At 58.1% G+C, this 16159-nt stretch overlaps 2 protein-coding genes across 5 annotated transcripts; one reads left to right on the top strand and one right to left on the bottom strand.

The window, feature by feature from the left end:
• Positions 1–853: 853 nt before the first annotated feature.
• On the bottom strand, positions 854–8487 carry DDX51 (DEAD-box helicase 51). The gene is made up of 15 exons (XM_061384477.1): positions 8148–8487; positions 7910–8061; positions 5612–5762; positions 5155–5300; positions 4998–5069; positions 4798–4904; positions 4599–4707; positions 3138–3283; positions 2804–3002; positions 2610–2725; positions 2406–2522; positions 2107–2208; positions 1928–1991; positions 1682–1816; positions 854–1494 (listed from the first exon to the last, which is right to left on the bottom strand). The coding sequence occupies exons 1-15, from the start codon at positions 8455–8457 to the stop codon at positions 1468–1470; spliced, it is 1953 nt and encodes a 650-aa protein (XP_061240461.1). The 5' UTR covers positions 8458–8487; the 3' UTR covers positions 854–1467.
• A 30-nt stretch (positions 8488–8517) lies between these two features.
• Positions 8518–14305, top strand: NOC4L (nucleolar complex associated 4 homolog). 4 transcript variants are annotated; one of them, XM_061384479.1, is made up of 15 exons: positions 8518–8687; positions 8997–9159; positions 9647–9753; positions 10021–10128; positions 10284–10433; positions 10517–10616; positions 10696–10730; positions 11079–11129; positions 11220–11331; positions 11568–11628; positions 12021–12131; positions 12285–12445; positions 12532–12614; positions 12898–13011; positions 13115–14305. In XM_061384479.1, exons 1-15 carry the CDS (start codon positions 8580–8582, stop codon positions 13232–13234), a joined length of 1584 nt encoding a protein of 527 aa, XP_061240463.1. In that variant the 5' UTR covers positions 8518–8579; the 3' UTR covers positions 13235–14305. The 4 variants fall into 4 exon arrangements, with proteins under 4 accessions (XP_061240463.1, XP_061240464.1, XP_061240465.1 ...); XM_061384480.1 differs by having other exon boundaries at positions 8518–8696; positions 9039–9159; XM_061384481.1 differs by lacking the exon at positions 8518–8687 and adding an exon at positions 8732–8814 and having other exon boundaries at positions 9039–9159.
• The last annotated feature ends 1854 nt before the right edge of the window (positions 14306–16159 follow it).

The following is a 16159-nucleotide window of genomic DNA, read 5'->3' as shown; positions in this document are numbered from 1 at the left end:
CACCAACAGTGCCAGCGTGTGGGGCTGTCCCCACGTCAGTGCCACACCGGTACTGTCCCGGCTCACTGCTGCAGGGGTGGCCTGTGTCTGATACGCACCTCCTGGGTCATCAGTGACACCAAGCACCTTCTGATGACTTGTTGGCCGAACCCACCAGGCGGGGAGCCTCCGCCATGCTGGGCAGGGGTGGGGGGTGGGGTGGCACAGGAGCTCAAACACAGCTGGCCCTTGTCTGGATTTTCTTAGAGAAATGTTTCTCCATTTGCTATCTGCCCTTAGGACAATTTCTGGACTCTAAGCAGCTATGTTTTTGTGATCTTGCCAGTAGTTTTGTTAGGGAGAGGGTCTATGGCATTCCCCGTTCCATCTCCTGGAAATTGATTCCAGTCAACCTTACCTTCTGTGAGCAAAAGCTAGACCCAGTCAGTAGGGGCTGTTGATTTATCAGAAATAAGACTCCGGTAATTTTGGGGGCTGTTTTTCAATAAACTGGACACATCCAACCTGAGGTTTCCTGACAAGTGAGCCAGGCTTCTGCTTCACCACTGGCTACACCCGTGCCTCCCCTCACCCCCACCACTTGTGCAGACTGGTTCCAGCTCCTCGGGAAGCTGTGAGCCAAGCCATCTGTAATCGTGTCCCTCCAACACACAGGCTCAGACCACAGCCAGACAGCAGGCCCCCGTGCTCCCAGGGACTTTTTGCAGAAAGCAGTGCAGCTCCAGGTAGCGGCCACTGCCTCCCTGACTCGGTGACAGCGAGCACTCGGGAAGCCAGGACTTGTGGGTTGGGTTGTTACTCTGCCAAAACAAGTGACACGTGTCCAGGCAGAGATGAGAAGCCACAGTTAGTCCCCAGTTTAACACTTTATTTAACGTCACCACGTGAGTCTTGGAGATGAGGCTTGCTCACATCCAGCGGTTAGTGCTCTGAAGCCATTTTCTGGATGTTCATCTCACACACTCTGAATAATCATGAAGTAAAGCACTGATGACCACAGCGTGTCCTCTGGTCTCTGCAATGCCTCTCAGGGAATGGCTACCAAGTGGCCAGTGCTTTGCCCCAACAGTGAGGGACCCAGGGCCACCTCTCCCACTCAGGGTGGTGGCTCACGTCCTTAGAAGAACTGAATTCCTGAAGGCACTTCAAGGCTGACCCCCAACTTACAGCCAAACGAAGGCAGACCCCACCCCGTCAGTTCTGGGTGAGTGTGAACAGCTTCATTGGAATCTTGTCTCCAGGAAGACCACTACGGGAAGCTGACCTGACCTTGTGCCCCCTTGCCAGTCCTGGGCCTGGGCCAAGCCTCCTGTGTGTCCTGGGGCCTGGTCTGAGGCAGCAGAGTACCTGGGGACCAAGACTCTTGCAACTGAGGAATCCCTGTCTCCTGCTCATGCGTTTGGCAGCCACTGCTCAGGATCTTTCCAGAAAGGAGGGAGCCCTCGCTGATGTGTCCCCAGTCCTGGCCTAGGCTGCCTTCTGCTTCCGCTCCTCCTGCAGGAGGGGAGACAGGGTTGGCCCACACCACCCTCCCTCACTCCCTGCACCAGCTCTGCCCCTCCAAACCCGAGATGCCCTGAGCCTGCTCAGAAAGTGAGCCCAACCGTGGGCCTCCCCGCCCCGTCGCCTCCCTCCACTTCGGGTTTCCCGGAGAGACGAGCCCCCGCGGTTGGCCCCTTACCTTGACAGCCTTCTCTAGCAGGGACAAGGCCTCCTCGTACTGCGGGACCAGCGGCTGCAGGAGCTCGCTGGGGGTGTCATGCCGCTCCAGCCCAGGCACCCCACCTTCCTCGAGCATGCGGAGGAACCTCCTCTCCTGGAGGGAAGCACACGAGGGGATGAGGTTCCTCCCTGCCCCCCTGCCCCACCCTGGGCGGCCCCGGATAGAACCCAGCCCTGGCCTCCTGCGGAGACCACACAGACTGACCTGGACTTTAAGGAGCAGCGTGAAGGCCTGTCCGGATTTTCCTGCACGGGCAGTTCTTCCAACCCTGAAACCAAGCACAGCTACTGCAGAGCACTGGCCCCCAGCCCCTTAGGGATCTGAGGGAGCTGTGGTTCCTCCCCAGGCCACCCCTGCCCCCAGACCCAGGGTCAGGCCTGCACCTGTGCACGTAGGTCCGCAGATATTGGGGGGCATCGTAGTTGACCACCAGCTGCACGCCCTGCACGTCGATGCCGCGGGCCATGGCGTCAGTGCTGATGAGACTGCCGGGATACAAGGGGCTGTGGGGCCTGTCTGAGGCCAGGAGCAGTGACACACCCCCGCTCCCAGTCTGCAGGGGACACGCCTATGAAGTCCAGAGGCACGTTTCCTACACCAGGGAACCTTCAGGAACCCAGCTGACCCCTGAGTGAGCGCCCCTCCCCAGAGCAGGACCCGGCCTGTCTCGCCAGGTACTCACAGCTGGATCTTTCCCTGCTCAAACTGCTTCAAGATGCTCTTCCTCTGGCCAGGCCCATAGCGGGAGGAGAACTCGGCCACAGTCACACCCCCAAAAGCCTGGACCAGCAGGAATAGCCTGCGTGGGAGAAGCCAAAGCCCAGTGGGTGGAGCAGAACCACCTCTGCCTCCACTCCTGCACCCGCCCTGGGCAGCCAGGCCTCACCTGTGTGAGTTCTCGCGGGAGTTGGTGAAACAGAGGACCCGTGAGAAGTTCATTTCCAAGATCAGATGCAGGATGACTAATGGCTTGAAGCGGAGACTGCAGGGCACGTAGTGATGCTGTGGGGGACGGCATGGGGTTGGCCAGGACCCAGGTGCCTAGATGCACCCCCTCCCCACCCCCAGTGCCCTGCTCACCTTGAGCCCTGTGGGGAAGGTGTACTTCCCACCTGAGTCCCCGTCCACGTCAATGTCGGGGTCACTGGGGCCCCTGTGTGCTGACCCCGTTGAGAAGAGCCGGGGCTGGTAAAGGCCAAGCTGCTGTAGCTTTTCGGGGTTCTGGGTCAGAGTGGCTGAGAAGAGTAGCTTCTGCAGGGGCATCTGGGGACAGCACATGCTGAAAGGGAATGGGGTACTGGAAAAGCAGCCACAGCCCAACCAGCAGGCCCTCCAGCCCGGCGCGGACGGCTCAAGGGACCAGCTCAGGGCAGCTCCACTGGGCCAGGAGCAGAGCAAGCTCAGGGCTGGGTACCTGGCAGCAGTCAACACCCGGGGCTGCGTTCTCTGGAACACAGCACAGGGATCCCTGGGGCCTTCACTGGGAAAGGCAGCAGCCACCACCCGTGGCAGCCAGGACTGGTGCATGCTGTCGATCATGCGGTCAGCCTCATCAATGATCTGCAGGAGACAGGAAACTGAGGTCAGCTTCAGCTCTAAGCCCAGCTGGCCTCTGCTGGGAGCCAGCACGGGAGCCCCACCCATGACAAGGTCATGTGGGAGAGTTCTGGTGGGCAAGGCAAGCCAGAACTCGAGGGGTGCCCCTCTGGGCCTGCCTGAGCATCTACCCCAAAACCAGAATCTGTTTACTATTTTACAACTTTCACCAACTCTTCTGACATTAACGGGGGGCTATCCCCAACCACCTTTCTCTGTAAGAAAATCAACTTAAAACTCTAGTTAATAAGTCTCCTGGGCATAATAGGAGTGTTTCAATTCAAACCCCTCTGATGACTTTCTAGCTTGCCTGACAGGTTTGTTCAGATTCACAGCCTCCCAACTATGGGAAGCTTAAGATATTCTAATAATGCAGAGCTTCTCAGAGAGTTAAAATTGTTAAATAGAACTAGTAGAGGATTTCTTTGTTGAGCTAATGCTTGCTGCCAAGTTTCCATATCCCTTACCTACTGTGTCCCTGGGAGTGTATTGATTAATATAGCTGGTGTATAGAAATGTAAGTAGTAGCTTTAATGTTTGTAACCTTGGACCCTTGAGTTAATTCTTTTCTTATTATAGCCCACCACACTTTTGCCCTATAGGAATGCAACTTTATCTAATGCTTTCAGAGGGTGGCGCCTGACTTTAGAATAATCACCATTAGAGAAAAATAAGTTTTCTGAAGAAAGGGTCATAAAATGTTAACAGGCCTCCTGGCCAGAAGATGATGTAAATCACCTAAAGCTTTTGCATATGATAAGTTTGCAGAAAGAAAGCCTGGCTTCGATAAGGATCAAGGACTGCTGACCTTGCATGACTCTACCCGCACCCCCTCCCCACCCATTATCCTCTATACACAACTTAAGGTATAAAAACTACTTTGGAAAATAAAGTGCGGGCCTTGCTCACCGAAGCTCGGTCTCCCCTTGTAATTCTCTTTCCTTTTCCTTTTCTGGCTGATCTCCCTGGAGCGCAGAGGCTCTCTGCATTCACTTTCCTGCCTGGGCTTCTAAGACCCACTCGAGAAGGTGCCTAAGGTGGGGCACCTTCTGCGATTCGAGAGGGCACCTGCGGCCTACGTGAACAGAGCAAGTCCTGTGCTAGGGCTTTACTGGCTTTCTGTGTAAACCAAGGAATATCAGCCTCTTTTCTCTCCTCTATTTTCTTAACTGCAAAATTCTTTCCTTATCTCTTTATCTATTCTTTTATTCATGCCATCCTCCCCGAGGGAATCCCTGGTTCCTGCCGGGGTAGGCCTCCCTCCAGGCGGATGACCTACCAGGAAGCGGAGGTGCTGGAGGCTGAATCCTGGGGTCTGGTCGATGTGGTCCACCAGGCGGCCAGGGGTGGCCACCATGATGTCAGCCAGGCAGCGGAAGCCGTCTGCTCTGTGGAGCAGAGGGTGGCTCAGCGAGGTCCCCCGGCACTGACCAAGTGAGCCTGCCTCCCTAAGGCGCCCACAGCCCAGCAGGACCTACGTCTTCTGCACGAGGCTCTCCTGCTCCTTAGCCAGTGACTTCTGCCCAGTGATCAGGGCTACTCGAAGAGGAGTGGCATCCGTATAGACATTGAACACTTTGCTCACCTGGAAGAGGAGTGGCCATCACCAGTGTGATCTGAGGCCCCCCTGCAGCAACAAAGACCCTGGATCTGACCTCCAGGCATGGGGTCCACGTACCTGCTGGGCCAGCTCCTTGGTTGGCAGCACAACCAGGGCACGAACCTGGCACACAGCTCGATGTAGCAGGGCCTGCAGAGGAGGACGACCGCTCGTGTCAGCAGGGTCACTCCCTGCCTGCATGCCCAACTGGAGGGTGAGGGGTCCTTATGCTCACCTGCACCACAGGGATGACGAAGGCCAGGGTCTTCCCGCTGCCCGTTGGGGCAGAAACACAGAGGTCGCTAGGCCGGTAGCCGCCTCTGCTGACCAGAAACCCATTGGCTGTGCTCTCTAGGACAGCAGGAATCACTGCAGCCTGCACTGGACAGGGAAGGGAAAGAGGCAGGTCATGTCTGTGCAGGGACACCCAGGATTAGCACAGGCTCTGAGGCCAGAAATAGCGTCTTCCCCGTCTGTGACCTCTAGGCTGGGCTCTCCCTCAGGGTCGGCACCAGGGCCTCCAGGAGTGTCGAAGAGGCTGAAGGCACTGAGACCAAGTCCACACGTGACACTGGACGTGTACAGGGGCTGCCTGTGTTGGCAGCTGCTGAGTGAGGCCCTGCATGGCTCTGAACATGCTCTAGAAGGAACCCTACCCCCGTCCCCAGTCCACCTGCCCAGGGCTGGGGCACCTGGAAAGTAGGATGAGATGCCCTGTGCCCGCAGCTTCTTCTGCAGGTCTGGGTGAACTTCAGGGATGTCTTCAATAGGCACCAAGCCTTCCGTTACATTCTTTCCAACACAGCTTGGCTGAGCCAACCACACTGGCAGGAAAGGCTGGACCTATCACAAAGGACAGAAGAGAAAGACCGGGTCAATTCTCCAGAGCCAGATGGGCAAGGCCTGGGAAGCCAAGAACTCAAAACACTCAGGCTAAAGAGGCTATAGAAACAGGCAAGGCTTCAAACTTCTCCCAGCTCTTTTTTTCCTCCACTGCCTATGGGATCTGAGTTGTTGTTGAGGGATTGAACCCTCAGGGATCGAACCCAGGTCCTTGGCAGTGAAAGTATGGAATCCTAATCACTGGACCATCAGGGAGTGCCCAGCTTTTCCTTGACCCCTACAACTCACTCTCCACGTGACATTTAAAGGAACTGAGAAATACAATCCAAAATGTGCCACTCCATGAGCCAAACAAACCACCCAGGGACTTACCTTCGCACTTATGATAACATCCATGCTCTAAAAATATCTGTGCTCTGAGCCACAGCTCCAGGGCCTCATGACCTGGCAGTTTCTCGCCCCCCAAGTACACAATCCCCTCCATGCTTTTTATACACTAAGCTCATTACTACCTCAGGGCCTGTGCTCCAATCCGGCCTTCTGCCTGGCACACACTTCCCTGCCCCTCTTCCCCCATCTTAACTAGGCTGATTTCTGTCTTTGAGAAAGACAGATCCCAACTCAATGTAGATCTCCCAATAAGGACCTACTCTACAGCACAGGAAACTCTATTCCATACTGTGTAATAAGCTATATGGGAATAGAATCTAAAAGAGAATGGATATAAAATGCTTGCTCCTTGGAAGAAAAGCTATGACCAATCTAGACAGCGTATTAAAAAGCAGAAACATTACTTTGCCAACAAAGGTCCATATAGTCAAGGGTATTGTTTTTCCAGTAGTCATGTATGGATGTGAGAGTTGGACCATAAAGAAGGGTGAGGGCCAAAAAACTGATGCTTTTGAACTGTGGTGTTGGAGAAGATTCCTGAGAGTCCCTTGGACTGCAAGGAGATCCAATCTGTCAATCCTAAAGGAAATCAATTCTGAATATTCATTGGAAGGACTGATGCTGAAGCTGAAACTCCAATACTTTGGCCACCTGATGTGAAGAGCTGACTCATTAAAAAAGACCTTGATGCTGGGAAAGATTGAAGGCAAGAGAAGGGGACAACAAAGGACAAGATGGTTGGATGGCATCACCGACTTATTGGACGTGAGTCTGAGCAAGCTCTGGGAGATGGTGAAGGACAGGGAAGCCTGGCCTGTTGCAGTCCATGGGGTGGCAAAGAGTCAGACACGACTGAGCAACTGAACAACAAATATATAACTGACTCACTTTGCTATGTAACAGAAATTAACAAAACGCTGTAAATCAATACTTTGATACTGCTGCTGCTACTGCTGCTAAGTCACTTCAGTTGTGTCCGACTCTGTGCGACCCCATAGACGGCAGCCCACCAGGCTCCCCCGTCCCTGGGATTCTCCAGGCAAGAACACTGGAGTGGGTTGCCATTTCCTTCTCCAATGCATCAAAGTGAAAAGTGAAAGTGAAGTCACTCAGTCGTTTCGGACCCTCAGCGACCCCATGGACTGCATCCTTCCAGGCTCCTCCGTCCATGGGATTTTCCAGGCACGAGTACTGGAGTGGGGTGCCACTGCCTTCTCCAATACTCTGATAAAACTAAAAGAAAAGAAAAAAAGTGGATCTCTTTACAAGGGCTCTGCCAAGCCTCTCTTATTTTTCCTAGTGACTGTCACCATCCAAACACCCTTTAGCTCCAGAATTTGTTTACTGAAATCTCTTGTGCTAAGATAAAGCTGCAACTCCCAGGTAGAATCTCCTGTTTGTTTGGTAAGCAAGTGTGAGCACAGTAGAACCTCCTTAAATGTGCGCCAAGGAAGAGAAGCTGTTTAGAGATCTCTGTGACGGCAGCACAGAAACCAAGTCGATCTCATAGATTATAAAAAAAAGAGAAGTTTTACAATTGAAGGTAGAAACGCTGAGCTTGCACAGAACTCAAACGATTAGTAGCCACCGCAGACAAAACAGCTGAGGCTTCAGTAGTCAGCCCACTCAGTAATTCACTCACTGAACACAAACCTGACACCCACCAGGTGCAGGCACCGTTCTCCAAGCTGTTCCACGAACACAAGCCGCGTTAACGACAGTCACCCCAGCTCTGCAGCCTCCCCGCGGCCTCTCACCTTTGGCACCTTGCTTCTCCCGAAGCCCCCGAGCACCAGGGCGTGGGTTAGGGGTCCAGAGGCCTCTTCTGGGGGTGGTCCGCCCCGGCCCTCCGGCGATCCTGCGGCTTCGGCGCCCACGCTGCTCTCCGCGGGTGTCTCTTCACTGCTCTCTGCGCGGCAGAAGCGGGGCCGGGGCGGCTGTCAGCACCACGCGGCCCCGAGTCTCAGGACCCCGCCCCGGCCCGCGAGGCCCCACCTGCGCCCTCGTCCTCGTTCTCGTCCTCGTCGTCGGTCTTCTGCCGCTTGTTGGGGGGCGCGGGCGGGCTTCCTGGTTCCCTGCCGCCCTCGCGCCTCCGGGTTCTGCGAGGTCGCCGCCGCCGTTTCCCCGCCGCCGGCGCGCTCTGCGCGGCCTCCTCGGGCGCTTGCTGCGGCGGCTGCTTCTGCAGCTGCCGCTCTCGGGCCCGGCACTGCAGACGCTCCAGCAGCGCGCGAGCCCGGCCGTCTGCCTCGGCCTCCGCCCCGGCCGCCTCGGGGCCAGCGTACCGCGCGACGTGGAAGAGCGCCATGCCGGCCACCACGCACCTCTCCTGCTCGGCGCGCCGCGATGACGGCGGGGACGGGGCGTGACGTCAGTGGCGCGCCAGGCGGCGGAGCGACGGGTCTGGTCTGTCCCGCGTGGGGTGGCGGCATGGAGGGGGACGCCGGCCCCGGGGACGCGCGGCGGGCGCTGGGCCACCTAGTGGAGGCGGTACTGGCCAGCCGCGGCGAGGCCAACGCCGTGTTCGACATCCTGGCCGTTCTGCAGGTGGGGGCACGTGTGGTGTGGCGGGGGTCGCGGCCGGGTCCGCGGGTTAGAGACCAGGATGGGGGTCTCCTCGGGCACGGACGAAGTGGGACTTGGTCTCGGATGGGGGCAGATAATTGTGAGGTGGAGTCCAGGGCTATACTGGAAGTTTTCTCCAGCCTCACAGGGCTCTAGGTTGGAGGGTCCCGGGGCGGGGCTGGGGGAGCTTTGACAGAGGTGGGATGGGAGAGTCACGCAGGGATCAGGGGTGGAGGGGGATGGGGCTGAAGTCCTGGTCGGGAAAGGGAGCAGGGGCCACAGTTCCTGACGGGGTACCCTGCGAACACCGGCATCTCCCCACAGTCTGAGGACCAGGAGGAGATCCAGGAAGCTGTGCACGCATGCAGCCGACTTTTCGGGGCCCTGCTGGCCCGAGGAGAACTGTTTGTGGGACAACTGCCCTCTGAGGAGATGGTCCTGACAGGTGAGTGTCCAGGAGGGCCTAGTCGTGACAGTGTTGGAGAGGGACTTCGCTGACATGGAATGAGCCCCCCCAAACTCCATCACGGGCCATGCGGGTGGGTGGGATCAGGGGATTATATTTGGGGAAAGGGGTGGGGTTCAAAGTAATACAGACTTTGAGGCTGAGTTTAAGTAAAGAATGGATGGGGTATAACTGTGTCTCGTGCCTCTTGTGGGATTTGACATTCTGGAGCGTTGGCTGTTAGTACCACGAAGATTTAGGTGTATGTGTCTGGTCCTTGGGATGTCTGGGTCTTGGGATGAGAGAGAGGGCCTAGCCCAAGTAGGACCTACCCTGCCTGCCTGTGGGAACGTGCTGGTCCCACCCCAGGTCTGGAGCCACAGTGACTCGTTTCCACTCATTCCCTGGTTGCCCAGAGTAGAAGGCAGGGGGAGGTTGGGGCTGGCACCAGTCAGGGTGTGGGCTGACCACCCTGTCCCGCCTACAGGGTCCCGGGGGGCCACTCGCAAATACAAGATTTGGATGCGGCACCGGTACCAGAGCTGCTGCAACCGCCTGGGGGAGCTGTTGGCTCACCCCTCCTTTCAGGTCAAGGTGAGCTGGGGTGATTGGCTTTGCCTCTTACCTGCACGGCCCCTGCCCCACCTGCTCTGCACAGCAGGGGTCTGGGGCTGTGACTGCAGACCCCTCGCTAGGTAAGGATGTTCTCTCTTTCTGTGGCTGGTTTCGAGGGTGTGGTTTCATTCTGTCTCCTGACTCTGCCCGGAGTGTGGTTTTGCGGGCATTCAGGTCTAAGCACCTGTCTGCAGGGGTAACGTGTGGGGATGTGCAGCGTGGTCCCTTTGCCATCCCTCCTCCTAGGAGCTGGCCCTCAGCACACTCATGAAGTTTGTGCAGCTGGAGGGTGAGCACCCACTGGAGAAGCCCAAGTGGGAAGGCAACTATCTGTTCCCCCACCAGCTCTTCATGGTGAGTCTTGGGGTCTCCCCCAGCCATCTATGGGTTGTGGGGTTGAGGGGACTCTCGCAGCTCCTCTAGACTCTGGTTTGTGAGCTCCACCTCAGGGCTGTCTGTCCTGGGGGTGGGAGAGATGCTCAGTGCCCTGCCCTGCTCCCCATGTGCAGTTGGTGGTGGGAGGCCTGCTGTCTCCAGAGGAGGACCGCTCCCTGCTCCTCTCCCAGTTCCGGGAGTATCTGGAACACGATGACATCCGCTACCATACGATGCAGGCCGCCTCCAACACTGTGGCCCGGACCACCGATGGGCGCCCTGAGGTGAGCCACCCAGGTCCCTGGGAGCAGGGAGGGAGGGGGCAGTGGGCATGCAGCATCCAGGTGCTCAGCCTGGCCTCTGACAGGTGCCCCTCACTTTCTGGAACAATGCCTTCATGCTGCTGTCCTCTGTGAGCCTGCCCCGCCAGGAGAGCACCCTCTCCAGCTTCTATGTGAAGCACACAGGTGAGTGTTGCGGGTGGGAGGGCGGGCAGGAGGGGCCCGGCCGGGTCGCATGTCTGGTGACCCCTTGCATTCCTTGCAGAGCTGTCAGACAAGTGGAAGGTCGTTCATCTGAAGGTGAGACTCCCTGGACAGATGGTTGGTTGGCCTTCCTGGGAACCACCTGATCCTAGGCCAGCACCTCCTTCCTAGCCTCAACAGTGGGGTCAGGAGGTGGAGACAGGAGGACCCAAGGGGGAGAGGATGCCCACAGGCACGGTTCCCGGAGGTCAGAGGCAGCCTGCCGGGACCTCTTGGGTGCTGAGTGTTATTGCCAGGGGTGGGCTATGAACACTGACCCTGTGGTCCCGAGGGAGGTTTTCTCTCGCCGCGACCCCTTAGGTCCTGTCCTGGTATCAGAGGCAGGAGGAGGGTGGGGTGAGACTGAGAACGTGGGGGACCTCGACCCCTGCCGCTTCCCTGCAGGAGCACAGGAAGGCCTTCCAGCAGATGTGGCTCCACTTCCTCAAGCACCAGGTAGGAAGATGGGGAGGGACCCAGGGCAGGGCACCAGTATGGGGCTCTCGGGATGGGGAAGCCGGCACCCTGACCTGCTGCTTCCCCCAGCTGCCTCTCCGCGTCTGCAAGAAGGTGCTGGTAATCATGCACGACTCCATCCTGCCCCACCTGGCGCAGCCCAGCCTCATGATCGACTTCCTCACCCGCGCCTATGACATCGGTGAGCAGGAGATGCCCGGCGGGCCCAGAGCGGGACCGGGCATGGGGTGGTGCTTTGCGTTCCTGGATGCCGGCATCCAGCAGGGTTGACAGCAGGGGCCCAGCTGGTCAGCAGTATTTGTACTGGAGGTTTTTTCCTACCTCCCATCTGGCGGATGGCCTCTGGCTTTGCTGGAATCTCGTTCCCAGAGTTGGGGTGCTGTTAGGTTGGGGCTTCACAGCTGTGTCTGTCTGCAGGTGGAGCCGTCAGCCTGCTGGCCTTGAATGGACTTTTCATCTTGATTCATAAACACAACCTGTGAGTGTCTGCCTGGGGGTTTGTAGGCCTTTTAGCTCTGCTAAAAGGTCCTTGACCTGAGCTGGCATTTTTTAAAAACTTAATTTATCTCTTGCTGGCTGTGCTGGCTCTCCATTGCCACGTGGACTTTCTCTCCTTGAGGCGAGCACTCTCTAGTTGCGGTGACTTCTCCTGTTGCGGAGCACAGGCTCAATAGTCGTGGTGCACGGGCTTAGTTGCCTCATAGCATCCAAGATCTTCCTGGACCAGGGATCAAACCCGAGTCTCCTGCATTGGCAAGTGGATTTTTTTAACCACTAAGCCACCAGGGAGGCCCCCAGGTCAGGGTTCTGATCTATTCCCTCTGTGGCTTCTCCCCACACATGCCCCCCTCACTTACCTCACCCTCCTAGGGAGTACCCTGACTTCTACCGGAAGCTGTATGGCCTTCTCGATCCGTCCGTCTTCCACGTGAAGTACCGGGCCCGCTTCTTTCACTTGGCCGACCTCTTCCTGTCGTCCTCGTGAGTACAGGGGTGGGGGTGGGACTAGGGGATACCTGGCCTAGCTCAGCGCGACAGGGGCTACCTGGGACCCACTGAGTCCTACGGGGTAGGAAGGGAAGCTCGGGGCCTGTGCAGGGGGCAGCAGGGTCTCACGCCCACTGCCCTGCCCAGGCACCTGCCTGCCTACCTGGTGGCTGCCTTCACCAAGCGTCTGGCCCGCCTGGCCCTGACAGCACCCCCCGAGGCCCTGCTCATGGTCCTGCCCTTTATCTGCAACCTGCTGCGCAGACACCCGGCCTGCCGGGTCCTCATGCATCGGCCCCGGGGCCCTGGTGAGTGCAGCTGGAGGTGGAGGAGGCTGGGCCGCGAGGCCAGTACGTGGGGGTGAGTGGAGATCAGCCCTGGATCTTGTTCCTAGAGCTGGACGCCGACCCCTATGACCCCACAGAGGAGGACCCGGCCCAGAGCCGAGCCCTGGAGAGCTCCCTGTGGGAGCTGCAGGTAAGGGCACCCTGACTGCCCAGATCACACCCTAAGCTTCCTGGAGCCACCCTCCCCGGGGCACTTTCCCTGGCCACCCGCCCAGCTCTGCTTGTGTGTCTCTGCCCAGCTCCTTCCTCTGGCCTTTGTCCTCCAGGATCCCATCTTGCCCCATCACTTTGGTTTCCCAAGGGAGTCTTTGGAGTTTCCACTCTGTCCCCCTCCCCGGGCTGCTGAAGCACTGGGATGTCCACTGCTCAGCGCTGCCCGAGGAGGGCTGGTGAAATCCCATATGTCCCTCCAGGCCCTCCAGCAGCATTACCACCCCGAGGTGTCCAAGGCCGCCAGCGCCATCAACCAGGCACTGTCCGTGCCCGAGGTCAGCATCGCCCCGCTGCTGGAGGTCACCGCCTTTGAGGTAAGGGCGTGGGGCAGGGCTTCAGTGGAGAGGGTAGAGGGGCGGGGGGATGGGGTGGCCGTGGCTGCACAGTGCAGACTGACTGTCCTTCCTTTCCTTGCAGATCTTTGAGCGGGACCTGAAGAAGAAGGGGCCTGGGTCGGTGCCGCTGGAGTTCATCCCAGCACGGGGCCTGCTGGGCCGGCGGGAGGACCTCTGTGCCCAGCATTTCACGCTGAGCTGACCCTGTGCCTCCTGCTCCCCACCACCCCCCATAAGTGGTTTCATAGGAGAGCTATTCGGGTGGGCTGGTGGGTCGGGGTCTAGGGAAGCCCACCCCCTCTTCCTTAGCCTATGGGGCTGGGATCAGTGCTGGCAGCGTGCCCTCATGACTGCAGTGTGTTGCTGGCCTCGCTGGAACATGCTACCCAGGGACCCTCCATTCTCTGCAGCCTGGTGGGGACATAGGTGGGGGTTTATGGGGGCAGGGGGTACAGGAGCAGTCCCTGCCCCCAGGGCTGCAGTTACAAGCATGCTGGTTCATCCCTCCAGCCCCTCCACGCCCTGAGCAGAGCAGGCGCCTTGGCCGCAGGCCAGCAGCTGCTTGTGTTTCCAGGGTGGTTTTTTTTTTTTTTAGTCTCCTGTTTTACCATGGATGCTTGGTTCTCCATCTACAGCAGTGACCCCATTTCTTTAAGAAGCTGGTTTATTCAAGCACACAACTGGTGCTAGCTTACATTTGGCAGGGACTGAGCAAGCCGTGGCAGGGGCAGGGGGCGGGCGGTGGCTCTCAAGCCCAGCAGGAAGAGACCCTCGCTGCCCCCAGCAGCCTCCTGTCCCCACCATGTTCTGGGCACACCCCTCCCCAACTCCACCTGCACCCCTATCCAGAGGAGCAGGGTGTGAGCTCACAGCAGGCACCTTGGGAGTCACAGCAGGGAATAGTTAAGCCAGTTTGGTCTCCGGGGACCCTCACTGCCAGCCCAGGGTCCTAGTGTGCACTCAGCACCCCGTTGGGAGCAGCACACGGCACGGCCCCACTGTCCTGAGAGAACCAGGGACGCTCCTCCCCGCCCTGGAGATCGCCTTGTCCCTGGGGTGCAGGGCCTGCCTCGGGGCTGGGGGCCCTCATGCACGTTCGTGGTGAGTGGTTTCCAGGGTCCCGGACAGCCTGGCACCAGGAGTGTCCAGTGAGCCAGAGGCTGCCATGGCCTCATCAGGGACACCAGGGGGCAGTGCTGGACGGGCCTGAGTCCTCTCGCTTTTCCTGAAAAATAGCAGTATGTAAAAATTTAAATAAATTATGAAATGCGAACACGTTTTCTTGGTCTTACCTGGGTTCAGCCTCCTGTGCTTCCCGCAGTTCCTCACTCTGGCAGCTCGGGGACGCCCACCCACAGCCACTCTGACCCCTAGACAGCTGCACTTTGGATGGTTGACCTTGGGCAGGTTCCTGCTTCCTGTTGGAGAAAGGGGCTGAGAGTGCCCTTCCCAGAGGCCATGCAATTGGCTGAGTGGCTGTAGGTGAGCAGTGAGCGGTGGTGAGAACTGAGCAGGGTTGGAGAAAGGAGGGCGGGGTATCCTGCTGGGGTCTGTTTTCTTTCCCCGTTTCTGTACTCCTAGAATGACTACATCCTATGTGCTGCCCACCCTCTAGGAGAGGTCGAGTACGCCCCCCACCCCCACCCCACATAGACATGTTATTTCCTAGCTTGGGTCGGAGTTTTTACAACCGGCTTTTAAAAATTTCAGATATACAATGAACACATTTTTGGTATAAGCATGCCCCATCTGATATCTGAGGTATACTAAATTTTAAAAGTTGAAGTCCACAAAGCATAAAATTAAGCACTTTAAAATGCATGGCTCTGTGGCATTTGTGCATTCATGGGTGTGTGACCACGGCCTGTATCTAGTTCCAGAACTTTCCATTTCCCCCATGGGTGTATATCTTGACCCCTCCTGCTTCATGATGAAGCCCGTTGGAAGGCATCTGAGAACCAGAAGCCCCCACTTGGAAAGCCACAAGGCAGAGGTTCTGCCATCCTCTCCCCCTAAGGTCAGGTGGCCGCCACAAGCTGGATCAGCCCCAGGCCTCAGGCAGAGGCACCTGGGCTGGGGTCTGGAGGAAGGAGGTGCCTGCCCACCCTGGGGAGTCTGGCATCTGGTGGATGATTTAACCTGGTCCAGATCGAGGGCTGGCCTTTGTCTGGCTCCAGGAGGGACCCAGGCCCCGGGCATCCTGTCTCCTGGGATTGCTGTCCGTGGGGCTGGGGTCCATTGGAGTCCCCATTGGGGCTTTGGACTGAGCGGTGCCCACTCCCCCTCCAGAGGGAATTTACACTTCCCTGCAGTAAATTGGGATCGTGAGAACAGAGCCCTCAGGTGCCTGGGGGAGTCCTCCCAGGGGGTTGTCCATCATGAGGGAGTTTCAAGGACCCCAGACTTGGCAGTCAGGGTCAGGCTGGGGATGTTCTTGGGGAAGGGAGTGTGCATGAGATTGGAGGGCCCCTGAGAAAGAGGATCCCTGCACTTGCTACCCCACCAAGCACTAGGCGGGATGAGAACCCTGCCCCTGACCCCACCTTGGTAAGCATCCCCAGGTGATCCAAGCAGGGCAGGAGACACCTCCAGAGAAGGAAGGTTGGTGGAGGACCTTGGATGGTGCATCCAGGATCGCCGGGGACAGCAGGGCAGACGGGAGCCTCACGGTGGGGAAGAGCGGACCAGTGGCCTCCAGACAGGATGGTGGGGAGGCCGTGCCTCTTGGGGTGCCAGCCAGGACAGGTAGTGCCCCGTGTGTCAGGGACCACCAAGTCCTTCCCTGTGGCCTGAGTCCAGGCTCCTCGCAGGCGGCCCCGTGGGAGGTGGGGCTCCCATACACACCTTGGCTCCCCGCCCCAACCTGCTCAGGGTGACAGCTTCCTGTGGCTCCAATCTCAGGGCCACCTCCCTCCCTGCTGGCTCTTCAGCTCTGGTCACCGGAGCCGCTCCCGGATCAGGCGCTGCTTCTCTCTACCAGCCCTCACCCTGGCACACACACCTCCATCCTGACACCACCGGGGAAAAGGGGCATCCTGGCCAACAGAGACCCCATTTCTGCCTCACTCCGAGTTGGAGCTTGGAATAGAATTTGCATCCCGCTGCAAAAACACAGGGACACAGCGTC

This window comes from Bos javanicus, chromosome 17 (assembly GCF_032452875.1).
Source record: "Bos javanicus breed banteng chromosome 17, ARS-OSU_banteng_1.0, whole genome shotgun sequence".
Taxonomy (NCBI): domain Eukaryota; kingdom Metazoa; phylum Chordata; class Mammalia; order Artiodactyla; family Bovidae; genus Bos; species Bos javanicus.
This window is presented reverse-complemented; position numbering and strand designations above follow the sequence as displayed.